General features: G+C 48.9%; 1 protein-coding gene across 1 annotated transcript in view; it reads right to left on the bottom strand.

The window, feature by feature from the left end:
- Obscn (obscurin, cytoskeletal calmodulin and titin-interacting RhoGEF) overlaps positions 1-27724 on the bottom strand; it is a 135673-nt gene extending 107949 nt beyond the window's left edge. The window contains exons 1-11 of the mRNA XM_060363650.1: positions 27605-27724; positions 27040-27306; positions 26175-26456; positions 24725-25000; positions 23517-23792; positions 18319-18594; positions 16243-16518; positions 9439-9714; positions 5687-5962; positions 1782-2057; positions 38-313 (exon numbers count right to left, since the gene is read on the bottom strand). Coding sequence (XP_060219633.1) covers positions 38-313; positions 1782-2057; positions 5687-5962; positions 9439-9714; positions 16243-16518; positions 18319-18594; positions 23517-23792; positions 24725-25000; positions 26175-26456; positions 27040-27306; positions 27605-27614 — 2767 coding nt within the window. The 5' untranslated portion in view covers positions 27615-27724. The remainder of the gene's footprint in view (positions 1-37; positions 314-1781; positions 2058-5686; positions 5963-9438; positions 9715-16242; positions 16519-18318; positions 18595-23516; positions 23793-24724; positions 25001-26174; positions 26457-27039; positions 27307-27604) is intronic.
- Between the last annotated feature and the right edge of the window lie 234 nt (positions 27725-27958).

The raw sequence follows: 27958 nt of genomic DNA, 5'->3' as shown, positions 1-27958 counted from the left end.
CATCCACACAAGGCTAATTTAGCGGCACAACACCCACCTGTGACATCCAGGTGGAAGGAGACCTTCTGTCCCCCGGCCTCGCAGCTGTACTCCCCAGCATCCACCTTGCCTGCCTGCTGCACCACCAGCCTCCTCGAGCAGCCCGAGGCCTCCACTCGCACCTTCGAGCTGGAGCTCAGCTTCTTCCCGTCCTTGAACCACGTCACCTCAGTCTGGGCCTGGGCCACCTCGCAGCTCAGTGTGGCGCTGGCCCCGGCCTCTGCCTTCACCTCGCTGCGTGCCTGCTGCTCCTTGGCAAACACCACCTTGGGCTCTGGAGGCAGACAGAGATATACAGGGTCAGAGACATTGTCTAGGTCAGGAAGGCCACAGGGCAGAGAGCTGGCTTTGGCAAGGGAGAAGAGTACTTCCTCAGCCTTAATGGAAAACTATGACCCTCATCACAGTGTAAGCCCTCCTGCCTCTGCTCGGTTCTCTGCCAATACTGTACTGTAGATTTCACCCATGGCACGCACAGCAGATGGCTCTTTGCCACACCTTAATGCCAGAGCTATGCTGACTGCATGAAATGACCTACAGGTTCATCTCCTTTGTCTAGTCTCTACAAAGATCTCCATGGAATAACTGTTTTCAGAACTATTTGATATGTTTTCTCCATGAAAACATATGGAGACTTGGTTGCTATTCCTGTGCAAAATTCATAAGACTTACTGAATTTTTATGTCAGTTTTCACACAGTTCACTAGTAATCAGACAAACCATCATAACTTCTCACGTTTAGCACCAGCTTCGCCATATTCTTTTAAAATGGCATTTCCGTGATGGCTTAATAGGTTGTTTCTCAAGAGCTAACCATAGACAGAGGTTATGCAGGGGTCTGATGGAGCACTGCTCTGTGACAGTGCTGACAGCCAGTCAGGACTGCAGCCCCTGTAAGTCCTCGAGGCTCTACTGCACAGTAAGCAAATAGCTGCCTGCCTCAGACTTCTCCCTCCCAGGACCTGGAGCCAGGCACGAACACGGACAGAAATGCGGGCTAGCTTGGAAGGGGATACTCATTCCTCACTGCTCATGAGCTCAGAGCAGGAACTCTATGGCGATCTCTGATACACAGATCTAAACTGAAAGCAAAGGGTAAGCGGTATTTGCTTAAAACTGTACTCTTTCCTTCTTTTTTAAAGAACCCTCTAAGCTCCTCACAGAGCCTAATTACCTTTAGCCTAATTTGGGTCCCATGGAGACTAAAGAACTCAACTAATCACTGAACGTTTTCCAAGCCCCAATCATGTTTTTTATAATTTATCTATTTTTATTTTATATGCATTTGTGTTTTACCTGCATGTATGTTTTGTGTGAAGGTATCAGATCCCCTGAAACTAGAGTCACAGACAGCTATAAGCTGCCATGTGGGTACTGGGAATTGAACCTTGGTCCTCTGGAAGAGCAGTCAGCACTTTTAACCACTGAGCTATCTCTTAGCCATTCTCTTTTGTGTAGAAGGAGGAGGACTGAGACCACACACGGGGTCCAGCCAGAGTCCCAGATCCCACACAACAACAAGATGGTTCTGGGAAGATTTGACTCCAGATTACCCCATAGAACACCACTCAGGGATTACAAAATGGACACCTCTGACACTTTATGTACTCATCGCCAGCCTAGTTGCAGGGGAAAAGGAAGGATGGGAAATGTGAGAGATAAAAGCTAACATAAAAAGCAAGTGTTCTGTCAAAGTGGTAATTCAGGCCCCTGTCCATTTTCTCATGAAGACAAATAGGTACCTGCCACATCCAGGCGGAAGGAGACCTTCTGTCCCCCGGCCTCACAGCTGTACTCCCCAGCATCCGCCTTGCCCGCCTGCTGCACCACCAGCCTCCTCGAGCAGCCCGAGGCCTCCACTCGCACCTTCAAGCTGGAGCTCAGCTTCTTCCCGTCCTTGAACCACGTCACCTCAGTCTGGGCCTGGGCCACCTCGCAGCTCAGTGTGGCACTGGCCCCCACCTCTGCCTTCACCTCGCTGCGTGCCTGCTGCCCCTTGGCAAACACCACCTGGGGCTCTGTGGACAGACAGACAAGAGACACACAGAGTCAGAGATACTGTCTAGGCCAGGAAGTCCACATGGGAGAAAGTCCTGATGGCATAGATACCCCTGGAGGGCAGGAGATCACCCAGACTTCATGCCCACTGTGCCTGGAAGCCCAGTGCCCTCAGCACAGAACCAGATCATCCACACATCCTGCCTCCGCTGCCGGGGCTATTCTGGAGAGGGTCCCCTTAAAGGCTCCATGGCTCTGTGGCGGAGACCCAATGCCTTCAGCCCCCGTGCTTGCTCTTCAGCGCTGTCACTGTTCCAGGCTGACCCCGTTTCCAGCTTCACTGTCTGTCTTCACATCTTTGGAGCTCTGCATGTGTTTGAGTCCCGGGGTCTTACCTGCTGCATGTACTGTGAATATTCTCCCATCCATGTGCCCCGACTTCTCACTCTTGTGTGTATTTTCTCGTTAAATCAAGTATTGCCACAAAGCCACCCATGCACTGGTTGGTTGTAGGCCGTGTGACCATGTGCTGGGTACGAAGCCATTCACATGCTAATGCCCTGGCATGCCCAACTGCAACCAAGTCATCTTTCTCTGAGGTTGCTACTCAAAGTACTATTGACTGCAGCCTTTGCCTTGGGGGAGACTTCCAGGGATATCCCATTTTCCAAACGTAAAACGCCCTTAGCAGCACTTGAGGAAGATGGTCCTGTCTCTACACGTCTCTAGTACCACAGGACAGGAGTGACGGTGGTCGGCCAAGAGCCAGGGCAGAGGCCACTTCCATCTTGCTCTACCCTTCTAATGCCATATTTGGGCCCAATGTCCTGTTAAGAGTGCATTATGATGAGGGGTGAACTCATGGAGAAAATCCCATCGCTAGTTCATTTTTAAGAGTACGCAAGGCCTTTGTAATCAGTTTGTTGATTGTCATCACACCCAGATATGGAGACAGAGATACACAGAGAGAGAGGTAGATTCGGGTTCTGAGTAGGAATCAAATTGTCTTCTGTGGTCTCTAATAGTTTCTTCTGATCTTCTTCACAGTCCTTCAAAAACGTTTGACCCTTTCCCCGCCAGGCTCCGAATGTCATTTGTTGGACATCAGATTAGAAAACCAAGGCTTCTGTAGTGCCTGTAAACACTGTCGAATTTCATCTTCCAAGCGTTGGCTGCCATGTGTAGATGGAGTGGGGTCCCCTGCGTGCTGGATTTCTGCGCAAGGTGATCCTGCCCACGGCTCTCACTACACTGTTTACCTCAGGGACTATCCTAACCAGGGACTGCGAATCCTGCTCCAGCTGCCTTGCCTTACTGCCATGTCAAAGGCAAACTCGCTCCTGAAGTGCAGCGTGAGCTGCCATTTCCTCTAGTTCTGTTTTTCATAGTAAGGGTGCCTGTGGATTTCTGTAAAGAATTCGTGATGAGTTTTACTGGACATTTTTCAGGATATAAGATGGTAGCTGAGTTTTTATTATTTATAGTGTGTGTGTGTGTGTGTGTGTGTGTGTGTGTGTGTGTGTGTGTGTAGGCCTGCATGTGCCATGCGTTGAGTATGTATGGTCTGAGAGCATCTTGCTGAGTTGGTTCTCTTTCTACTACCTGAGTCCCAGGAATCAGAGCCTCACACTTTTCAGAACATCCCTTTATCCACTCAGCCGCTCACTGGCCCATCAGTAAACATTATAAAATACTTAGATCCTGCACTGACTGACTTCTGGCCCCATTTCCCTTTCACTGTCCTGATCCTGTGCCTTATGTTGAGCTAACTCCTCATGCCTTTCCCTTCCCTTTCCTCACAGTCTTCAAATACTGCAGAGCAGCCTTCTACCAGGCATTTAGTATCTGGCCTGGACGTGGGCATGCCTTTTAGTTTCACCTATTTTCCCCTGTAAGATTTCCATGTCACATCGTTTCCATGAAATGTCACATCATTTCCATAAATGACCCATCTTTCACTCTCCTGTTCCCCAGGTGGACAAAGTGAAGAACAATTTGTTCCTAGAACTTCTGGAATGATGTTCCTACAGGAATGCCCACCCCCCCCACACACACACCTGTAACACCAACTCTTAAACTACTGCTTCCATTTAGTCAAAGCTCACAGAGTTGTTGGAGTTTTCAGTTTCCTCTTTTGTCAGTTTTGATATGATTCTCTAGGAATCAGCCAAATGGTCACAACTTGCCAGTTTTTTAAAACATAAAACTAGTTGTCATATTCTCTTCGAATAATGTCTCATAAAGAAACAGCAGGCTTCTTTTTTTTTACAGTTGTTCATGTTTATAATAGATTGTATAGTTGGTCGTCTGTTTTGTGGATTCAGCAACAGCAAATAGAAAATACAGAAGTGGGGCAGAACTGCATCTATGAGAAACACAGGCTTCCTTCCTGTTCTCAGGCCCCGAATGATACAGAAGAGCAGCTGGCGGCACTGACACTGCACTGAGTACCATCAACCAGGAGACTGCGACGGCTCAGCAGTTAGGAGCACTAGCTGCTCTTTAAGGCTCAGGTTCGGTTCCAGCCCCCACGTGGTGTGGCTTTCAACCACCGGGTCCAGGGGATCTGACACTCTCTTCTGAACCCCATAGGCACCAGGAATGCACATGGTACACATACATGCAGGCAAAACATTCACATACATGGAATAGATGACTCTGGTTTGTTTGGGGGTTTGGGGAGGTATTGTCTGGCTTGGTTTTTTAGCGTATAGATGGGCCTGAAGAGATGGCACAGCAGTAAAGAGTGCTTGCTGCTCTTCCAAAGGACCCGAGAGCTTGGGCAGCTCACAACCACCTGTGCCTCCAGCTCCAGGTATCTGATGCCCTCTTCTGGCTTCTGCAGGTGCCTAAACTCATGTGAGCATACGAATATAGATGTACACACCCACTTCACACACACACACACACACACACACACACACACACACATTTTAAAAAAATAAAATAAAATGATCTTGTTTGCTTTTGGTTTTGTTTTTAGTTGTTTTTGGTTTCTCAAGACAGGGTTTCTCTGTGTAGACTTGGCTGTCCAAGACTCACTTTGCAGACCAGGCTGGCCTCAAAGCCACTGAGATCTGCCTGCCTCTGCCTCCCCCAAGTACTGGGATCACAGGCGTGCGCCACCAAGCCTGGCATCAAACAGATCTTAAGAGAAGAAAATGTATAGAGCACGCGTGCTGGTTACATGTAAATGTAGCATCATTTTATATAAAGAGCTGGCACACCTGAGGATTTTGTATCTATAATGGGGTCCTGGGGCTAACTCTCAAGGACACCAAGGATGCAACACGAACCTATAGGCCAAAAACAGAAGAACAGCCTCTAAGGGCTTAGCATTAAGTTTCTTAAAAAAGGAAAACGCATGTGTTTTCCAGCCATCTCAATGTACCAGCCAGAGGACCAACGACACCCTATCACTAGGGACACTCTATCACATACTGAGCTTTTGCACAGCATTCCAGTCAGTGGCAGATCCCGAAACAATATGGCAGCACCTGACATCAACTGAACCCACGGATTTAAGATGACAGGTGGAAGGACAGAAGATGGCAATAGACGAAGTGTAAACAGAAAGAACCCGGTGGTCAGCCACGCATCTGATCCAGTCATCACTTCAACCCAAGACAAACTGTATCTCAACACTGACCTGTGACGTCCAGGCGGAAGGAGACCTTCTGTCCCCCGGCCTCACAGCTGTACTCCCCAGCATCCGCCTTGCCCGCCTGCTGCACCACCAGCCTCCTCGAGCAGCCCGAGGCCTCCACTCGCACCTTCGAGCTGGAGCTCAGCTTCTTCCCGTCCTTGAACCACGTCACCTCAGTCTGGGCCTGGGCCACCTCGCAGCTCAGTGTGGCGCTGGCCCCGGCCTCTGCCTTCACCTCGCTGCGTGCCTCCTGCTCCTTGGCAAACACCACCTTGGGCTCTGGGGACAAATGGGAACACACAGAGTCAGAGGCACTGTCTATGTCAGCAAAGTCACAATGGGAAAGACCCTGGATGGGACGGCTGGAGACAGAATGTCGCCCACACTCTGCACTCTGGGCTCAGGAGAAGCCCCAGGGCCTCTAAGCAGGGGAAAAGCCATTCTTCCTCATTTATCTGAGAATATTCCAAGGCCTGAAGTAGGTGCCTCGAATGCAGATAACACCAAATACTGCATCTATGTTTTTCCTGACGGGACCCTGATAAAAGTTTGTTGATAAATTAGGGGGCTGGAGAGATGCCTCAGTGGTTAAGCGCACTGGCAGTTCTTCTAGAGGTCCTGAATTCAATTCCCAGCAACCAAAACCGCATGGTGCCTCACAACAGTTTGTAGTGGGATCTGATTGCCTCTTTTGGTTTGTGTGAAGACATATCACTTATATACCTTAAATAAATAAATACATCTTTTTAAAATTCATATGCCAGGTGTGTGGTACATGGCTTTAATCCCAGAGGCAGAGGCAGGCAGATAACTGTGTTTGAAGTCAGCCTGGTCTACATAACAAGTTCCAGGCACGGCCAGCCAGGGCTACATAGTGAAACCCTGTCTCAAAAAAAAAAAAAAAAAAGTGAATATGGTGATCCACACCTTTAATTCCAGCACTTGGGTACCAGAAGCAGGTGGACTCTGAGTTTGAGGCCAGCCCAGTCTACAGAGTGAGTTCCAGGACAGCCAAGGATATGTAGAAAGACTGTCCCCCTCCAAAAAAAAAATCACAACAACTAGTGATAAAATAGAAAAATTAAAGAAACAGTGTAACAAAAGTCCACACTCTGGACCATAATTAATTAAAAGACGGACTGACTAAACAGAAGGGATGTGATCCCTGACAACCCATTTGATGAGCTGCTTTTTTCTGGAACTTTCCATGTATTTTAGAGCCATGGATGACAGTGGGTAACTAAACCCAAAACATGTTACTTGGGATAAAATAACTATCACAATTTGGCACACACCCCCAGTACTCAATTTTTAAAAATAATTTATTTATATTTTATGTACAGTACTGGGAATTAAACCTGGGTCCTTAGTGCTCTTAAGCGCTGAGCCATCACTCCAGCCCTGACTCAGTTTTAAATAGCACTTTCTTTTCTTTTCTTTTTAAGATTTATCTATTTAGTATGTATACAGTGTTCTGCCTGCATGTACACCTGCACACCAGAAGAGGGCACCAGATCTCATTATAGATGATTGGGAGCCACCATGTGGTTGTTGGGAATTGAACTCAGGACCTTTGGAAGAGCCGCCGGTGCTCTTCATCACTGAGCCATCATCTCTCCAGGCCCACACTGTCTTTCTTTTAGGCACTCGCTTTAGGACCTCGGCACATATGTTCATGCTAGAGGCCTGACAATCACATGACAGTCCGTCCAGACACTTCCCTTGTTTTGTTGATTGTCTTCTCCCCATTTGTGGAAGGCTCTGCTGAATCACTAGGTTTTTTAGTTTTTTATTTAGTATTATTGTTGTATGCAGCACGGGGGAGGAGGGCAGTACAGAGGACAACTTTGTGGAGTTGGTCCACTCCCTCCACTCTTGTGTGGATTCCAGGGTTTGAACTCAGGTCATGAGGGTTGCTCAGCAGGCACCTTTACCTACTGAACCATCTCCCCAGACCTAAGTCACAGCCGTAAATCTCTAAGTATTCAGATGTGCTTTATGGTGGTCGCTGTGTTCATCCTTTTAAAGAACTTGTTCCTAGGGACTAGGGTGGCTCAGCAGGAGAGCTGTGCTTAGCAGGCTCAGAGCTCTGTATTTCATTCCCAGCACAGGAGATTGAGGGGAGAGAGAGAGCATTCCATAAGTGTATGTTCTAATGACCCATATATTCATTCTGTAAGTTCTCATGCAGAGTAACTACTTTTGTACTTCATGATAACACGTGACACTTTTGAATGTTCCCAACATATAAACATGAACATCGAAAAAGTAGAAATGTTGGGTTTGATCAGTGCACCTCGTGGACATGCTCTCAGATCCATGCCGCAGCTCACTAAGTATGACTATTGTATGTGGGCTAAAATAAAGAATTCAATCCTTATGCTGAGTCAGAAAAAGGCCTGCATGTCACTGTGAGGGTTTGTTTTTCTTTCTATTCTAAGTCAGGAACTCAAGTCGAGTTGGTCTAATATTTTTTTCCTTTTGTGTGTGTGTGTGTGTGTGTGTGTGTGTGTGTGTGTGTGTGTGTGTCTGTTGAGGCAGGGTTTCCTTGTGTAACAAGCCCCGGCTTTCCTGGGAATCTCTTTGGAGCCCAGGCTGGCCTCAGACTCACAGAGATCTGCCTGACTCTGCTTCCCAAGTGCTGGGATTAAAGGTGTGCACTACCACGCCCAGATCCAATGTTTTTTTCAATAGGGTTAAATGGTCCAAAATCTCTCATAAAACAGTCATACTGTCTACAGCCCTTCCATGAGTCCCAGAAGGGAAAGGAAAAGATGCAGATATAGGGAGCATGGGGGAATCCGTTGCTATGAGGGACCATTCCTGCTCCTCAGTCTGGTTGCCTATCCCTGCACTGAGATGCCCATGTCTTCACTACTTGATGTTAGCACAGTCTAACACTCGGTACAGTGAAGGCTCCCACCTTTCCTTCTTTTGAGGGTGCTGCTTTTGGATCTGAAATGCTTCCCTGTAATGAGAGTTTAGGTGTCTTTAAAAACTCAGTTATGTTATGTAAACATGTTTTTGTTAATCCCAGGAATACAGGGCTGCTTCAGGCTCCACAGCAGCTCATTATTTGCCTCATGCATGCTCCGGCAGGAACATGATTCTAAGCTAAAGATGGTTTAGTTCTGGGGACTCTAGAGAGGGCATAAAAAGAACAGAGCCCCAAGAGAGGGGACTAAGCTGTTCCTCCTGCTGGCTTCTGCTCCTGCTGTTGCTGGTTTACCAAGAGAAAAGAGAGGTTGGAGACATCCTGATGAGATGAAGATTGTACTTGCCCAGAGGAACTCAATGTCCCTAGTCAGCAGGAAGTGGTCTAAAAAGATCCCAATGGCCTCCCTCCCCACTAACCATCTGTCTCTCCTACCTGGTGTTGGGGTGTTGGAAGTAACTGAGGTGGAGAAGGGTGAGACATATAAGAAAACAAATAAAATACCAAAAAAAAACACTTAAAAATAAAAACAAAAAACTACACCAACACTCTGCAAAGGCCCACTCATTAGAAGTTTGGCCCCAGTGTTGTGCCATTGGGGAGTGATGGAAACTTTCGTATTTAGGGGTCTAGTAGGACATTTTAGGTTGCTAAGCTTGTGCCCTCCAAGGGGACTGTGGGACCCAACCTCCTTCCACACACTCTAGCGTCAAGAGAACAGTTTGTCAGGGAAGGGACATGTGCAGAGATGGGATCATCTAGGTTCTTAGCCAATCTCCCATCACCAGCAAACAACTGACCTTGACACTTGAACACTGACCTGTGACGTCCAGGCGGAAGGAGACCTTCTGTCCCCCAGCCTCACAGCTGTACTCCCCAGCATCCGCCTTGCCTGCCTGCTGCACCACCAGCCTCCTCGAGCAGCCCGAGGCCTCCACTCGCACCTTGGAGCTGGAGCTCAGCTTCTTCCCGTCCTTGAACCACGTCACCTCAGTCTGGGCCTGGGCCACCTCGCAGCTCAGTGTGGCGCTGGACCCAGCCTCTGCCTTCACCTCGCTGTGTGCCTGCTGCTCCTTGGCAAACACCACTTTGGGCTCTAGGGACAGATAGGGACACATGGTGAGAAATACAATATGGCAGCTATTTCATAGACTCTGATTCTCCAGGCTTCCATAAACTGTGTCCTTGTGCTGATGAGGTCATGAGCATCAGGTGTCCAGTGAGATGATACACAATGTCTTCACAAACACAATGTCTTTTGTCTTAGAGGCTCGAGCATACATTTGGAAGTTGTCCTGACTGAAGAGCAATTTCAAGGCCAGGAGGAAGAGGCTGAGCTACTGCAGCACCTGCCCTGTGTCTGTCAACTTTGTGGCAGGTCCCACTGCTCAGGGATACATCCCGGAGCTGGCACACTGTGTGCCCTGCAGACTCCAGCCTCCACTCTCTGCTGGTTTTATCCACATATAAAGTATGCACAAGCATTTGTTCAGCTCAGCGGACTTCAAGTGTACCTGTCCCCACAGAACCCATACCTATGAATGAACAGAGCAGCCCAGCTCCCCATACACACAGACTGCCTATACACAGGCACACACACACACATGCAGAGCCACTACTCTGATTTCTGTCACCATCGGTTACTTCTGCCTGAGCTTTGGGTGCACTCACGTCAGGCCATTTGCATGCTCTGTACTGACGCTCCACTTAGTGTCTAACCCCAAAATAACAATAACTGTCCCTTACGGTAGTGTTGCCTAGCAACATTAGAGCTGCCTCAGACTGTGTGGCTGCCCTTTACGACACCCATACAATGGGAAGGTCCACTAACCAACCAATTCTTCACCGTACTTATTACACTGCATTCGGTGGGTTGGCGTGCTTTCATTCGACTTGTCTGAAGGACCCATCCGTGTTGTATATCATTTGTCAGTTAATCCAGGCATTGTGGTGCACAACTTTAACTTAAGAGGCAGAGGGAGACAGACCTCTGTGATTTCCAGGCCAGCCTGCACTACATAACACGTTCCAGGTCAGCCAGGGCTACACAGTGAGACCCTGTCTTTAAAAAAAAAAAAAAAAAAGTTTGTTCCTTCAAGCTGCTACATAGAGTTGTGCTGCATAAACACAACTGATTAATGGTTTTTTCCCCTTCTTACAGCTCATTTTGGGTGTTTGCCTAGACATATAATCAATAAAGCTACTCTAAGGATACTTGGGTGGCTGGGAGGGTTCGCTCAATGGTTAGGAACGAAAATTGTTCTTACAGAGAACTAGAGTTCAGTTCCCGGCACCCACTGTGGTGGTTGGATTGAGAATAGCCCCCGGCCAGGCAGTGGTGGTGCAGGTCTTTAATCCCAGCACTTGGGAGGCAGAGACAGGCGGATCGCTATGAGTCTGAGGCCCACGTGGTCTACAGAGTGAGTTCCAGGACAGCCAGAGCTACACAGAGAAACTTTGTCTCAAAAAAATCAGAGAGAGAGAGAGAATAGCCCCACCTGAATATTTGGACCCCAAGTGGTGGAACTGTTTGGGAAGGATTGGGATGTTTAGCCTTGGAAAGACACGCTGTTCCCGGTATGTCTCTCTCACTCCGACTTCTGACTGGAGATCAAGCTGTGAGCTCTCGGCTGTTCCAGACAACACGCTTGATGCTTGCTGCCACCCTGCCTCACCACAATGGAACGATTAAGTGCGTTCTTTTATAAGCTGTCTTAGTCGTGGTGTTCTGTCATAATAGTAGAAAACTAATTTATACACCTATGTTGGCTAACAACCGCCTGTAACTCCAGCTCCGGGGATCCCACACACTCTTTGGGCCTCCTAGCCCATCTACACCCATGTGCACCTACCTATCTATAGGCAGATATACATATACATAAATAAAAACGTAAATGTCTTTAAGATATCCTTGGATACAAGTTGGTGATGGGAATGTCAGGACAAAGGGCCCTATGTGACTTTAAGGGATATTGAACTGTTACCAGGTTCTCCATATCCATCCCCACACCTGACATCATCCATGTTCTTAAACTGGATATATTTCATCCATCCCTAATGAAGATCTATGTCCTATAACACCAGCTCCCACAATCCTGCTCATTTCTGCATCTGTAAGATGCCTTCATTTCAAATTAAAATACTGTGTCCTTAAATTGGAAAGGTTACATTAAAACTAAAATGAATGTTTTATTAAGACAATTCACAGAGGAAATGCTGTAATTTTTTTTCCATTAGCAAATAAATAAATAAATGACACTTCAAAGGCACGTGGGGAAATGCAGGTGAAGGCTATAGGCCCTCAGCAATTCCACATTGCCAATGAACTCACTGTCATTCAGTCGCCTCCACAGCCAAGCTGAGCAGAGGCTTCCTGGGAGGCAGCTAGAGTGGGGAGGTCCGCAGTGAGCAGCAGGGGCTCACGCTTTACCTTTTCACCGGCGGGACACACATATATATACCATGACAATGACGGTGCCTTGGTCCGTGAAATGAGGATGTCATCGATGTTGGCATGCTAGAGGAAGCAGATGACCTAGACTTGGTGGTGATGGACACCCTGGTGTGCAGTGGTACTTAAGAGACAAATGGCCAGACAAGTAGAATGCCGAGGGATAAACGGCCAGACAAACGGCCAGACCTGCCTCCTTGGTAGAAACTGCGAGCAAGAAAGTGGGCACCTGAGCTGTGGCACAGAGAATGCTGGGAAAGGTGTCTGTCACACTGGCTACTCCCGCCCCTGATTTTCCATGCTGGGTAGACTGTGACAGTGAAACACAGGCCTGGGACTAGGCACAAGGCTTCGATAAGATATAAGCAGTGGGAAGATTCAAAGCCTGCCAGGGATACATAAGTCGCTGTCTCAAAAAGTAAATAAACAAAGAGGAAGAATCAATGAGGTGGCTGATACCTCTTACAGACAGAGACCCAGTCTATGAAGCCAAACCCCAGTGAACCAAATAGTGTGGGGCTAAGACCCACACTCTCGCACTTTCCTTTCTGTGGTTGGTGGGTTGTGGAGGTCCCTGAGGTAGGTTCCACAGCCACCTGAGTCAGTTTGTGTTGCTAGAGGAAAATGCCTGAAGCTGGCAGGTTTGTTTCATTCACCGTTTCAAAGGTTCAAGGAAACAGCCCTGGCACCATCGAGGCTCTGATGAGGACTCAGGGAAGGTAGCATCACAGTGACAGGAGAGTAAAGAAAGGGACTTGGGAGGTGCCAGGCTCACTCAGAACCCATTCTCACAGGAACCACTCCAGGCCCACAAGACCTCGAATACCACATTCAGCTACTCATGAAGGAGAAGCTCCATGGCCCCTGCCTCCCACTGGGGCCTGCTCTGTAAATGCCTCCCCAACTCAGCACAATAGGAACCAAATGCCACATGGGCTCATGTGAGAAGCCACACATCCAAACCAGAGCAGAGACCCTCTGACAAAGAGACTGGGCATTTCAGCTGAAGGGTGGGCACGGGAGTCCTTGGAGGACTGTGCCCAGGACTCAGATAAATGAGAGTTAGGCAACTCTGACCAAACTGCACCAGGCCCATTCCATCCCAGGCCTGAGTGTTCCCCACCTGCCAAAAAAATAGAGGGTTCTCCTTGCTCTGGAACTAGGGGACATAATCAAAACCAACAGTCTGAGCATTAAATATACAGACGGCGATTAAAAAAATTCTCTGTCACACCAGGGCAGGAGTGGATATGAGAAAAGCCCCCAACTGTGAAAATGGCAGGACCTATTCAGAGGTGGTTAGATCATGGGGATCCACCTTCAGAGACAGTCACACCATCCATCAGGGCTATCAGGCAAGATTCCAGACATGGGGAAAAAAAGAAAAAGAAATGTGGCGATGGTACTAAGGACAGAGCTCCTCGGTGGTAGAAAATGCAATTAGGATGTGAAGGTTGTGGGTTCAGCAGCAGTGTGTGTGTGTGTGTGTGTGTGTGTGTGTGTGCGCGCGCCTGTGTCTGGGGGTATGTATGTATGTGACACATGCATGATGGCAATTTAGTCATCAAATCTAGACTCCGTAGGTTCTGCTATGTCAAACAGAAATTACAAAGCTTAAAAGTGCAACAACTGAAAGTAAACCTACTTCCCGTGGTGTCGGCGGGTATCATTAGTGTTAGAACGCGAGATCAGTGAACCGCAAGCCGAGTCAAAAGACAACATCCACTAAAGCAAAGAGAGGGACATGATTGAGCAGGGAGAAGCGTGTGTGTGTGACAATAGTGTAAGAACATGATAGGGTCCACCAGTGTAGCCCGACTCCTCATGGGACACATGGGAGCAAAGAGCCAAAGACCAGGAAAACACACAGCAGACGGGGGCACAAACCCACAGACGCCAGATGCTCTGGGCCCCAACACCAAGCCCACCACACGAGGTCCTCGTCGTAACGGTACTGCCGTAGTCAGGGCATCCACTGCTATGAGACACCGTGACCAAAAGCAGTCTGGGGGAGAAGGGGCTTATTTCAGCTTGCACGTTCTGAGTAGGCTCCATCATGGAGGAAGGTTGGGGCAGGAACTCAGGCAGGAACCTGAGGCAGGAACTGAGGCAGAGAGGCCCTGGAGAAGTTACTCCTCATGGGCTTGTTCCACCTGTTTTCTTTCTCTCTTTCAATTGTATAAAGGGTTTTCTTTTCATCTAGACAAATTTTCTGCTCAGATGAAGCCGGTGGTAGCTCAGTAACCAATTGGTTTCCCATAGTAAGGGGAACAGGGACTATCTCTGACAGGAACTCAATGGCAGGCTTTTTGACCCCACCACCCACCTCCAAGGCAGGAGCAGTCCTGCTAGGCCACAGAGGAGGACTTTGCAGCCAGTCCTGAAGATACCTGATAAGCTAGGGTCAGATGAAAGGGGAGGAGGTCCTCCCCAATCAGTGGACTTGGAAAGGGGCAGGGAGGAGATGAGGGAGGAAGGGAGGGTTTGGGAGGGAATGAGGGAGCGGGATACAGCTGGGATACAGAGTTAATAAAATGTAATTAATAATATAAATAAACAATACAAATAAAAATAAAGAATAGTAGGTGAAAGCACAGGTGGAATTATTTCTGGATATAACAACAGTTTTAGGAAAGATCCAGCTACATCCAGCATCTCATATTGGGAGTGAGTTTACAAAAGACTGTTGTGTTGAAGAGAAGGAAAGACATATACAGCAATATTAGTTTTTCTTTGATCAACAAAAAAAATTAAAAAAAAAAGCTTTTAGGGGAAGTGGAACTAAACAAGAAATACTATAGACATAGATGAAAACTTGTACAAAAGGTGAGCTACGTATTACAGATTGCGTATGACAGAGTTTAATTCGTATGACGGATTGCCTTTGGGGAAAAATCGGAATTGAAATAGTAAGTCTGAAAATACTCAGATTGTATGCATTATGGTGAATGGTAATTAAGGACAGTTTTATTCCTCAGCATAGAAAATGTAAGAATTTGTATAGCAGAAAAGATAAATATTTTGAAAAATGAAATTAAAAATAGCACTCATTAAAGCATCTATTCTGTAAAAAAAAAAAAAAAAACTAGACAAATTTATTTATTGGGATTCCACGTGTGTTTCCTCTGCGGTCACTGAAGTTCAAGATTTCTGAGGATAGCCCCTTCTCAAAGAAAGATCTTTTATCCAATTGTGATGTCAGCTCATGAGTCTCTTTATTCTTCTATCTCTCTTTGAATTAAAGACACACACTTGGGACAACCTCAAAGTTCTCCACCAGAGCATTTCTGGAAATTCCTACAAACAGCTTACTTTAGGGACCATTTTAAAGTACATCTTCCTTTCACTGACTGACACGCCACTTCTCTTAAGAATGATGTCCAATCGTATTCACTCCTAACCCTCTAAGAATACAAATCTGTATTCAGGATATGCCGGTGTCAACTGAAGCCAGCACCACTCACAGTCATCTCCAGCTCCAACCTCATGAGCAAGACAAGCCTCATCATTAACAACAGCATTCCTCTGAGCTGTCTCATGTGGCAAAACAAATACTGAACAATCAGTTCCGGGCTGCAAAAGATTTGTGCATCTGTTTTCCATGTTACCCGGCTTTCTTTACACACCACAGGACCACGTGCCCAGAGCTTCACTGCACACATTGAGCTGAGGCCTCCCCACATCAATCGCTAATTAACAAAATGCATCACATATCTGCCAATACGCCGATCCTATGGAGACATTTTCTCGGCTGAGAGTCCTACTTCCCAAATGACTCTGGCTTGTGTCAAGTTGACATAAACTAAGAGGCTCAACCGCCAAAAATCAGTGTTTTTTTTTAACAAACAGAAATTTCAAGAACCCACATCTGGAGACCAGCTATAGGAGATGCCAGGGGGGCAGAGATCTTCAAGGGACTCAAGCCCTGGCTCTCCAACTGTCTGGCTAAGCAAGTCCTAGTTCATCTGTGTCTCATCTTAAAATGGGAATAGCCAGGGTTCTTCCTCATGCAACTGCTGAGAAGTTTAAAATCTTTTAAAAATAAAAAACACCTCACAAAATCAAGGCACCTGAATGTGATCAACGATTGCTAGCAGTGATCATAGGCAAAGCTGGGAAAACAGGCCATCCTAATGCCTTAATACACACACTACAGAACATAGAAAACCTTACCTTCAACATCCAGGCGGAAGGAGACCTTCTGTCCCCCGGCCTCGCAGCTGTACTCCCCAGCATCCGCCTTGCCCGCCTGCTGCACCACCAGCCTCCTCGAGCAGCCCGAGGCCTCCACTCGCACCTTCGAGCTGGAGCTCAGCTTCTTCCCGTCCTTGAACCACGTCACCTCAGTCTGGGCCTGGGCTACCTCGCAGCTCAGTGTGGCGCTGGCCCCCGCCTCTGCCTTCACCTCGCTGCGTGCCTGCTGCCCCTTGGCAAACACCTCCTTGGGCTCTGGGGACAGATAGTGACACAGAATCAGAAACTATCTGAGTCATGGAAGTCACATGGAGAATGGGCCTGGATGAGGCTGCCGGGGTGGAGGGTAGGTAGATGAACACTCTCACCCTCTGAACTCTCTGAGCCCAGAGAAAGGCCTGTACCTCTCAGCAGAAAACCACAGCTCATCCTCACATCCCACCACTGCCTCAGGGCCAGTTCAGGAGGGACAGAACTGTTGGCTAAAGACCATGGAATAAACACAACTTGATAACAGGAACTCACTGTTGGCAACTGAGCCACAGCAACATGAGCTGTTCAGTCCTTTTCACCTGCAACTATACGTCAGATTCAAGACAGAAATTCTCATACCGAAGGGTTTGCCTCGGATAAGGGTGAAACGCTGTGGTAAAGCTCTTGCCTAGCACGCACCAGCAGGATGTGCAGGCACACACACACACACACACACACACACACTCCACAGATCATCATGTGCTCCACACAGAACACCAGGAACATGGATCTAGACTAAGCCATACAATAGGGCAGCATGCCTGAGCTAGTGCAGGGGGTAGCTTACATGGGGTGTAAGGGGTAGTGAAGGCTTAGGTCAATCCTGACCATCACACAAACTGGAAATTAACTAAGAGCAACTGCAGTCACCTCTTGGGAGCCGTGAGCTTAGTGTGATAAGCAGCTCTTGAGACACCTGCAAAGTCTGAGGACAGCGTCACTAACTATGTGACTGTAGGGGCTGTAGGGGTAAGTACAAGTGGAGTCAGAGATGGCAGAAGAGGAGTTCCAACCCCCTACCTGGTGGCCACCGCAGGCGAGCTGTCCTGTTGGACCAAGAGCACAGGGAGAGGAGCTCTACTTGGCTAACTAAAATGTGATTGCTTCAGTCTTTGCTCAGTTTTTGCCATAAGTCCTATCAAAACTTCCAGACATAAACGGAGTGGTAGCCCATGTCTTTAATCCAGCACTTGGGAGGCAGAGGCAGGTGGATCTCCGAGTTTGAGGCTAGCCTGGTCTACAGAGTGAGTTCCAGGACAGCTGGAGCTATACAGAGAAACCCAGTCACAAAAAAAAAAAAAAAAAAAAAAAAAAAAAAAAAAAAAAAAAAAAAAGCCTTCCATACAAGAAGCTCAATGCCTGTTACTCTCTGGGGAGTCCCCCCACACACACACACTCTGCAGTTTCTCTCACATTTCCCCAGTTTCTCTTTACAAATCCTGCTTCCACCTCGCTGCTCCCACAAGCGTCTAAATCTCTTATTTTGACTGGCATGAATCAATAAACCAAGAGTCGTTGTCACAGGTTGCCTTTTGATGGTCACTGAGTTTCTGATGCCTTAAGCCCCTGGGTGAAGCACAACTAGACTGTGAGAGGTCCTGTTTGTTGTTCTCAGGCCAGCCTCAGGGAAAGGGGGTGGAGGGGAGTACTCCAAAACCCTTTAAAAGACACCTCATGTGGTGAGACCACAGAGAGCTGTGAGAGAGACTTTGGACAAAGAGACCTTGGTCACCTCAGCCCTACACACAGGTAGGACCAGAGTCCAGGGCACCAAGGAACATTGGTGGTATATGAGCAGGCACTGAGAACATGAAATAGAACATTACAGCATGACATCTCGTGAGGCAGACAAAAGGCCCTGACCCAGCTGAGCACATATGCACCAGGCTCAGGCCCAGGGAGAAGACTAGCAGAGGATGTGAGATAGACAAAAACGACACTCAGTGGGAAAAACACCAGGCCCTGCCTGGCCATAACCAGGCTCATAACATTTACAAACTAAATTAGAGTCTCAAAACCCACCTGCCACATCCAGGCGGAAGGAGACCTTCTGTCCCCCGGCCTCACAGCTGTACTCCCCAGCATCCGCCTTGCCCGCCTGCTGCACCACCAGCCTCCTCGAGCAGCCCGAGGCCTCCACTCGCACCTTGGAGCTGGAGCTCAGCTTCTTCCCGTCCTTGAACCACGTCACCTCAGTCTGGGCCTGGGCCACCTCGCAGCTCAGTGTGGCACTGGCCCCCACCTCTGCCTTCACCTCGCTGCGTGCCTGCTGCCCCTTGGCAAACACCACCTTGGGCTCTGTAAATAAACAGGGACACACAGTTGTTATAACTGAATTAGGCTCCATCTTGGTTCCCAAATTCTGTTGACTCTAGAACCCCATTCTGTTACTTTTGATTAAGGTTTTTCACTCTGAGCAGTGATAAATTGACAATTGTCACCATTGACAATTCTTCCAGTAAGTTTTTGTGAAAAGTAAACTCTCTGAAGGTACTTTTTGAATATGTGTTATTTCATCTTCACTTCTGAATGACAGCTTAGCTGGGTATGAAATTTGAGGTTGAGAGTTGTTTGCCTCAGTACTTTGGACACTGGTGCCATCATTATTATTCTGTTTCTGTTTCTTGTTTGTTTTTTTCTTTTTTGGCTTTTCAAGACAGGGTTTCTCTGTGTGGGCTTGGAACACACTCATTATTCCGTTTCTTTTTGCCCAAGTCTGCACTGTCCTCATAGCTCCCTCTTTCTTACTCTCCCTTAGTGTCATTCCACTCACCTCTGCAACAGCTCCCGAGCCCCTGCCTCCTCTTCATGCTCACAGTCAGTATCTCTCCTCAAATCTCATCATCTCTGACCTGGAGTAAGACCTCCTCTGACCTCATCATCTCATACCTGGTCTCCCCTTATCCAAACAATTCTTCGATTTGCCTCCTAGAAGCTAAATGTATCACCTCCACGTTCCTGTCTCCAGGAATCTAAAGGTCAAAGGGTCACTCCTTTTAGTGGATGTGGCTGGGGTTGTCTCCAAATGCTCCTAGGTGTGTGGGATGTCCCATGAGAATGAGTATGTGCTTTTGAATACATTGCCAATTACAAATTTGTAGTTCATTTTCCATTTCTATCATAAAAGCAATTGAAACATTAACCTCTCCCTGCCCCCTGCCACAAAAAGGGGGAGGAGGTTTAGACTCAAAATGGGAACTCTGGAACAACAGACACATGTGTCCAGAAAAACCACTGAGTCTGGGTCACAACTGCCAGATGTGAGGAATTTTATATCACTGTTCCTCACCAAATTCACTCCAAGGTGACCTTGAACACAGTGGTGCCCCAGCAGCCCCAGACAGAGCAGAGCAGACCATCCCCAGATAGCAGCATTATCTGACATGTGTGGTGACCCCTGAATGTCACTCACAGGTTGTGTCCATCAGCTCCAAGTCCCCAGTGCAGAGCACTGTCCCCAGGAAGGACCACGGAACAGTCAGAAGTCTTTGCTTAATTTCAGGCTTCCCTGGACTGTGGAGAATGGATTGCAGCAAACAAGCATGACCAAAGTTAGGGAAGTTCCAGAGGGGCTTTGAAACTCATTGATGTCTCCTAGCAAGCCACCATGCTCAGAAAGGCCTGCATATATAGGCTACCTCAGGGCTCTGTGAACTTGGAGGTAATGCAGAGCTCAGTGCAAGTCTGCAAGGGAAATGCGGCATCCATAGCCATCAGCCGCAGACTAGCACTGCCCAATCACGTGATGAGGAATATGTCCTTTATAGGCCAGCTCAAAGAAGCCACTAACACACAAACACTATTATCAGGGACAAATGCTGGTGACAATTCTATTCTTTTTTCTAAAGAAAACAGTATAAATATTCAAGTAAATAAAAAGTTGATTCCTTGAAAAATAGGAAGCTGGAGAGATGGCTCAGAGGTTAAGAGCACTGGCTGTTCTTCCAAAGGTCCTGGGTTCAATTTCCAGCAACCACATGGTGGCTCATAACCACCTGTAATAAAATCATGTGCCCTCTTCTTATGTGCAGACACACATGCAGGCAGACTACTGTATAAATAATAAATTATAAATCTTTTAAAAGGGAGGGAGGGGCACACCCTCTGGCCCAAGAGCATCAATGGCTATACAATGAAAAAAACAAAAACAAAAACAAAAACAAAAACAGATCAATAGAACAGACTAGTCACTGGCTGAACTAAAATAAATAATTCATTAAAATTTAAAAAAATGACAACATTAAGACAGGCTCCCCACAAGTACAAAGATTCTCAAAAAATATTGTGAATGATTGTGTGTCAACTAACAAGATAATAGCTGGGAAGTGATGGTGCACACCTTTGATCCTAACACCTAAGAGGCAGAGGCAGGCAGATCTCTATGAGTTCAAGGCAAGCCTGGTCTACAGAGTGAGTTCCAGGACAGCCAGGGATACATGAAGAAACCCTGTCTTGAAAACCATAGATAAATAAATAGAGAGAGAGAGAGAGAGAGAGAGAGAGAGAGAGAGAGAGAGAGAGATATTTAGTTCCTGAAAAAGTTCCTGACAGTTCCTGGAAAACTCTGAGAAAATTGACACAGAAGAGGAAAAAAGAAAGAGAGAGAGAGAGAGAAAAGAAAAGAAAACCTGGAGATCCCGTCATTCAGTAAAAGACTGAGTCAGTAGTCGAAACACGAGATCATCCAGAGAAGAAATAAGATGTGCAAGCCTCTCTGCCTACACATATGATGGCCTGGTACCCAGAGATCCCCAGGGACACACAAGGGAGCTTGGCGCTGCCGAGGGGGTTCAGCAAGGCTGCAGGAACTAGACGAGCACCCAGAAATCAGTCCCCCTCCTTGCATCAGCCACAGCGGGGCTGATGCCATCGGGTGGTTACCGGGAGCTTAAGAGTCACTCTTTCTTTGCGGGTGTCACCACTGGTAGGTTAGCCATGGCGCAACAGATGGCCATGTGCACGCCATATGGGCAGCCCTAACTTACTTAGAGGGAGAAAGGAAAGAAAGAGGGAAGAAAATGGGAGATCTGTTGGGTGGGGGTCAGGAGGACCCCTGGAGGGAGGAAGCCTGGGTGGATATGATTGAGGCATATACATGTATGAAATTTTTCAAAAGAATTCATTGTGTAGGTGGAACTAAGGGAGAATTCCATCACAGTGGTGAAAAATACTTAGTAATAAGTTCACAAACAAATGTAAGCCTTCTTTGCTGACTGGAAATATTCAGATAAGTAAACAAATGAAAAGGCATACCGCAGTACCAGGCTTGAACTCTTAATCTTGAAATGGCAATACCCCTAAAATTGAACTGTACAGTCACATACGCTGTATGTTCTTTGTAAAGTTTGAGAAGTGACTTTAAAGTTATCATAGAAAGTCAGGGAAGCTTGGGTGGCCAACCCGATCTTTTAAAAAAGAAAGAGAGATGGCTTCATGGTTAAGAGCACTGGCTGCTCTTCCAGGGGACCTGAGTTCTGTTCTCAGCTCCCACACGGCACCTCAGAGTCATTCACAACTCCCACCCCAGGGGATCTTCTGTTCTTTGTGGGTACCAGGAACTCATATGGTGCACAGACATACATTCAGACAAAACACCCATACATACAAAATAATAAAATAATTTTTAAGAAAATAAATCAATTTTAAAAGAAAAAGGAACAAAATTGGAGAAATTCCTCTTCCCAGTTTTAAAACTTACTATAAAATTAAAGTCATCCAGCTGGACATGGTGGTATGTACCTGTAGTCCCAGCACTCAGAGAGGCAGAGGCAGGGGGATCTCTGGGAGTTCAAGGCCAGCCTGCTCTACAAATTGAGTCCAGGACAGCCAGGGCTACACAGAGAAACCCTGTCTCAAAAAAACAACAAAAAACAAAACAAAAATTACAGTCATCCTGGACTAGAGACATGGCTCAGCAGTTAAGAGTGTGTGCTGCTCTTGGAGAGGACTTGAGTTCATTTCCCAGCACCGACATGACAGCCCACACCTACCTGTAACCCCAACTCCAGGGGTTTTCTCCCCCCTTTCTGTCTCCTCGGGCACCGCACATACATGGTAGGCATGCATGAATGCAGGCAATTTTTTTTTATTACAGTGATTTGCCAGGCATGGTGGCACATTCCTTTAATCCCATCACTTTGGAGGCAGAGATGGACACATTTCAGGAAGTTTGAGGCCAGCCAATACTTCATAGTGAGACCCTGACCTCCCCCTGCACCACCACCCCCCAAAAAGAAAAAAGTTTACAGTGATCAACTGAACAAGGTCCTAACTCTCTCCTTGTTCAAACATGAACTCAAAATGTGACAAAGACCTAAACATAAAATCAGAAGCCAGGAGACAGCTAGAAGGAAGTATGAAGGAACACTTCAGTCAGTATATAGGTATAGAAAGTGAATATTTGGCTAGGACTTCAAAAGCAATGAAAAAAAAATCAACCAATTTTAGCATGAGCATACACACAGAGAGAGCGAGAGGGGGAGAAAGAGAGAGAGCGAGAGAACACTCTAATTCCCAATCCTTCCATATCTTTTCTCCTTTGAAAGTTGAATGTGATGTCTGGAGGCATGAAAGCCATGTGTGACCATGAGGCAGAAAGAATTTGAAAGAGGAAGACACAGAATAAAAGTCTGACTTTGTGATTAAAAGTCAAAAAGGTTCCCCCAGGGACCAGTCTCTGAGTAAACAGCAAGCAGAGGTCACACTCTGGTCAACCAGAGCACGGCTTTACGAGCTCCTGAACCTGAGAGAAATGAGGCCACCTCAAGAAGAGGCCCAGGTGTCCCTCATGTCCCCCACCACCGGGGCAACAAACTGTTGCAAATCAAGAGAGAGCACAGAGGGAGACAAAGAGGCTCTAAACAGCGCAGAGGTCAGCCCAAGGGGCCTCTCACCACCCTAACCCATACAGCCACTTCCTCCAGGGTCATCCCGGTGGGGAGATCAGATGCATAAATCCAGCTTGGGTTCCAAGCCCTGGTGCCACCACACTGAGTAGAGGTGAGCCATCAGGATGGACCCATAGCACTTCTCGCCCCATGGATTGGGGAGAGACAAGCATACTGCTCCTCACTCCTCGGAGTGTGGGGTTGCTTGTTGCATGTGGAGAACTAGCCAATACATGCCCTTGTGTGGTCTGTGCAGCACACCCAGGATCCAGCCCACACAGACACTTCTCCCAGGCTTGCCCCATGTCAGAGTCAACTGTCTAACCAACTGACCTGTGACATCCAGGCGGAAGGAGACCTTCTGTCCCCCGGCCTCACAGCTGTACTCCCCAGCATCCGCCTTGCCCGCCTGCTGCACCACCAGCCTCCTCGAGCAGCCCGAGGCCTCCACTCGCACCTTGGAGCTGGAGCTCAGCTTCTTCCCGTCTTTGAACCACGTCACCTCAGTCTGGGCCTGGGCCACCTCGCAGCTCAGTGTGGCGCTGGACCCCACCTCTGCCTTCACCTCGCTGCGTGCCTGCTGCCCCTTGGCAAACAGCATCTTTGGCTCTGAGAACAGATAGGGACACAGTGGGTCAGAGACCCCAGACTAAACATAACAGCCTTTCTCCAGGGCCTGGGGTTCATCAGACCCCAGCGATTGTCAAGGCAGCACTGCCCATAATTGACATAGCATCATGTGCTCATAAACAAGGTTCTGTGCCACATGTGACCACAAGCTGTGTGCTCTGAAGCATCATCTGTGGAAAGCTTGGGTTTGCAGGGTCTTCTCGCTGCCCTCCAGGCCCACTCTGAGGTTTGCTGGCAGGTGAGCTACTGTAGCCCTCAAGGCCGTCATAGCCTCTTAACAAAATTCTTTCCTGCCTCAGGTCCCCCAGAAACCTCAGGCCATCCATGGCTTCCCAGCCCTCATGTATGTAGAGACCACAGACAGCAGGAGGAGGCACAGTTGACCACCTCAGTCCCCAAGCCAGCAGCCCACATCTTTTTAATTCGCAGCTGAGAGGAAGTACAAGAAACTAGAATACAGTCGAGTCAAGCAGGAAAGAGTGGCCACATGCTGTGTGGCCTTTTCCCAAGTGCAAGGATGGAGCAGAGAGGGCTAGACACCATTCGTGGCCACATGGGAATTACGACAGGGCCAAGTAAGGGCTCCCAGAGCGCTGGGACCCAGCAAGCAGAAATGGACTGAGGATCCCTGCCCTCTGCACTACAGCCATGGGCCTTCCCCCTCCCCCATAGGCTACAGACTAGACCCCACCACACCTACATTCACTGTGTAAGCTCATCATCCCAGGTCGGTGTCACCAGGAAAACTCACCAAGACTGGCTCAACTATCAACCTGCTTTGATCTCCTGATGGGGAAAGTCACTGGACAGAGCTAAAGACTCCCAAACACTGAGGTCTAAGGGCGGGAAGAATGCCAGCCCAAGATACCTGAACTTGGAATAATCCCATTGAGCGCAACCCTGGCACCCACCTGCCACATCCAGGCGGAAGGAGACCTTCTGTCCCCCGGCCTCACAGCTGTACTCCCCAGCATCCGCCTTGCCCGCCTGCTGCACCACCAGCCTCCTCGAGCAGCCCGAGGCCTCCACTCGCACCTTCGAGCTGGAGCTCAGCTTCTTCCCGTCCTTGAACCACGTCACCTCAGTCTGGGCCTGGGCCACCTCGCAGCTCAGTGTGGCGCTGGCCCCCGCCTCTGCCTTCACCTCGTTGCGAGCTGGCTGCTTCTTGGCAAACACCGCCATGGCCTCTGGGGACAGTCGGACAAGGGCCCTTATTCAGAGGATCCTGCCAAGCTCCTAAATCCCGGATTCTGATTAATAAACTCTGGACTCCAGGAAACTCCGTTTCCTGCCACACAGATCCTCCATGGCCCGCTGCCTGGCTGTGGCTCTTCTTAAACCCGAGTGTGTGATGTCCAGCCCTTCACTGGCCAGAACAGATTAGCAGGGAAGGGCCACAAGAAATCGCCAGGCCAGCCTTTACTGGCAAAGGCAGTTTTCTCTCAACCTCTAATCTGCCCACCTCTAGAAACACTTTCTACAGAGCAAAGGAAGGTCTGATTCGTGAGCACATCCCAGTTTTCTCTACCCCCAGACACTGACCATGCCGTGATATTTGCTTTTGGATACAGCCAGACTTAAAGCCGTGCATATTACTAAGAATCGTGACGTGCGGGATTCACGCATTTGTGGGTTTTTAGAGCCTGTGTGAGGAACGGCAGCACATGGCTCTGGAAGGCAGCAGAGAGCTTTCAGTCGTGGAGACCAATGTGGACCCCACCCAATAATTCAGCCTGGGGAAGCCCAGGCCCCTCAAGGGTGGTGTGCGCCTATGCCAGAGCTGGAAGTCTAGAGCGTTTTCATTCAGGGAGCAGGAGGAGATAACCTTGCCCCGCCTGGTGCCCAAAGCTGCCCCCAGCCAGTGTCATACCCCCATATCGCAGTGCAAGAAGCACTGGCAAGAGGGACCCAAGCATCTTGCCATTCCCCAGAAAGCTTGCACATGTGCCTCCGAGGTCCAGCTGGACTCCCCTCCCCCAACTGCAGCATCCACACAGCCACCTGCTGTGTCTGTGAAGAAAAGCTGCGAGGCTGACAGGGAATAAACGCAGATGCCCAGAGTGAGGCCACATGGAACCCTAACTATCGCCCAGACCAGAGAGGTTCCAACTACAACCAGGACATCCTTCTTCCTACAGAGCTGAGCTACCTGCCGCCACTAAAACACACACACACTCACACACACACTCATACACATGCACACACGCTCTTAGACACACACTCGCTCACCCATACAAGCCAGAAAACAGCTAGCCTACTGCCCAGAACCCCTCAGAGCGTGCCTGGAGCTAGGGAACAGGGAACACACCCCCAGAACCACAGTGCAGAGCAAGAAGGACATAATGGCATCCCTGCACTCACCCTGCACCAACAACTGGTAGGCAATGCGGCTCCCCCGACTGACGCACTCGTAGAGGCCGGCATCAGCCTGGACCACATCCCGCACCAGCAGCGCTTGCCTCCCAGCGGACGCCTGCATCTCGTACTTGGGTCCCAGGGACAGTTCACGGCCATCCTTCAGCCAAGTTACAGCCGCAGCCTGGTCCGACAGCTCGGCCAGCAACTGTGCCTCCTCATGCAGCCGGGCCAGCACCTCCCGGGCAGCCACAGCTGGAAGCTTGCTGCTGGGCAGCCCGAGAGCAGCTAGAGGTCAAGTTAGTCGGGACCAAGAGAGCACAAGAAGGTGGGGCAAGGGAGCCATCAGCAGGGAAGGAGAGGAGAGAGGATTGAGGGGGGAGAAAGACCGGTAAAAGGGAAAAAGACAGACCCAGGATAGAGGGTGGGTTGGAAGGAGACATGGAAAGGAAGTCAAGGAAAGGCAAGAGAAGGGAGGGGCATAAAGAGCGAGACGGTGAACACAGAGCGGCAGTGAGAAGAGGAAGACCACGGAGAAAGCCACATGTAGGGGGAGTGAGACAAGGGTGAGAAAGAAATAGGCAGGCAGAGAGGAGGCATGGGGACAGAGAGATAGAAAAGAGGATGAGAAGAGAGGCAGTTAGAGATGGGGTCCAGCCATGGGGCATCTTAAACACACACAGGCACACACACACACACACACACACACACACAGCCCACCATCGACTGGCAGCCTGGGGTGAGCAGCCTCACGCACCCAGCTGCCATGCCCCCTTCATCACATTGCGTTCAGACAGACCTTCTCTAGGGACTGCCCCTCCTGCCTACCGCCGCACTGCAGAGAAAACAGGATTCTGGGACTCGGGCCTACCTCGGACCACCATTTGGATGCTGGTTTCAATGCCATTAGCCACAAACTTCAGCTGTGCCCCATGCAACCTGGCAGGCACCTCTCTGATGGTGAGCATATGCCGGGTGCGGTCACAGCGGATCACATATATGCTGCTGGCCTTCAAGGGCTCCCCATCCAGGAACCACTCGCCCGAAGAGGCCACCGTGAGGTCCACGGAGAAGGTGACCTCACCACCCTCCACTGCCTCCACCGCCTTCAGAGGTGTCTTTACAGCCAGCTTGGGGACTGCAGAGTGGGTAACATTAAGGGAGGAGTTGGGGACAGATGAGAAGCCTCCGCCTTCTCCTCCTCTGCCCCGCCCACACATAGATGGAGGAGCTGAAGCCTGGCTCCCTGAGGCCGCTGCTGAGCCAGGTTCAGTGGGACCTGGGTCCCGTCTCAGAATGCCCAGCATTCTAGGAGGCTCTAACATTTCCCAACCCACACAGAGAGTCCCTTTAAGATCATCCCGGCTTCCCTGGAGCCAGAATCACGCTTTGGGGTCAGGTAGCTCAGGGGCAGTTGACAGCCCCCTGTGACTCACCCAAGTGCATGGTTCCTGGAAACTCAAGGTGAGGACTCTGGCCAAAGTGGTTGATGGCTGATACTCGGAACTGGTAGTCGCCCTCCTCAGCCACGCCAGCGACAGTAAACTCAGTTGTGGCCAGCCACTCAGCTTCATGACACCTGGTCCAGGCATAAGCACCCAGCCTCCTCTTCTCCACCACGTAACCATCAATGGTGACGGGGCGGTCCCCGTGGGGTGGTGGGGACCAGCTGAGGGTCACAGAACTCTCCGTCTTGGCCTTCACGACAGGGTCAGCAGGGGGATACAGGGGTGGCCTCCTGGGCGCTGTGTGGGAAATAGGTTGAACTCACCAACTGAGAGTTCCCTCCC

Source organism: Meriones unguiculatus, chromosome 11 (genome assembly GCF_030254825.1).
Source record: "Meriones unguiculatus strain TT.TT164.6M chromosome 11, Bangor_MerUng_6.1, whole genome shotgun sequence".
In the NCBI taxonomy this organism is placed as follows: Eukaryota; Metazoa; Chordata; class Mammalia; order Rodentia; family Muridae; genus Meriones; species Meriones unguiculatus.
This window is presented reverse-complemented; position numbering and strand designations above follow the sequence as displayed.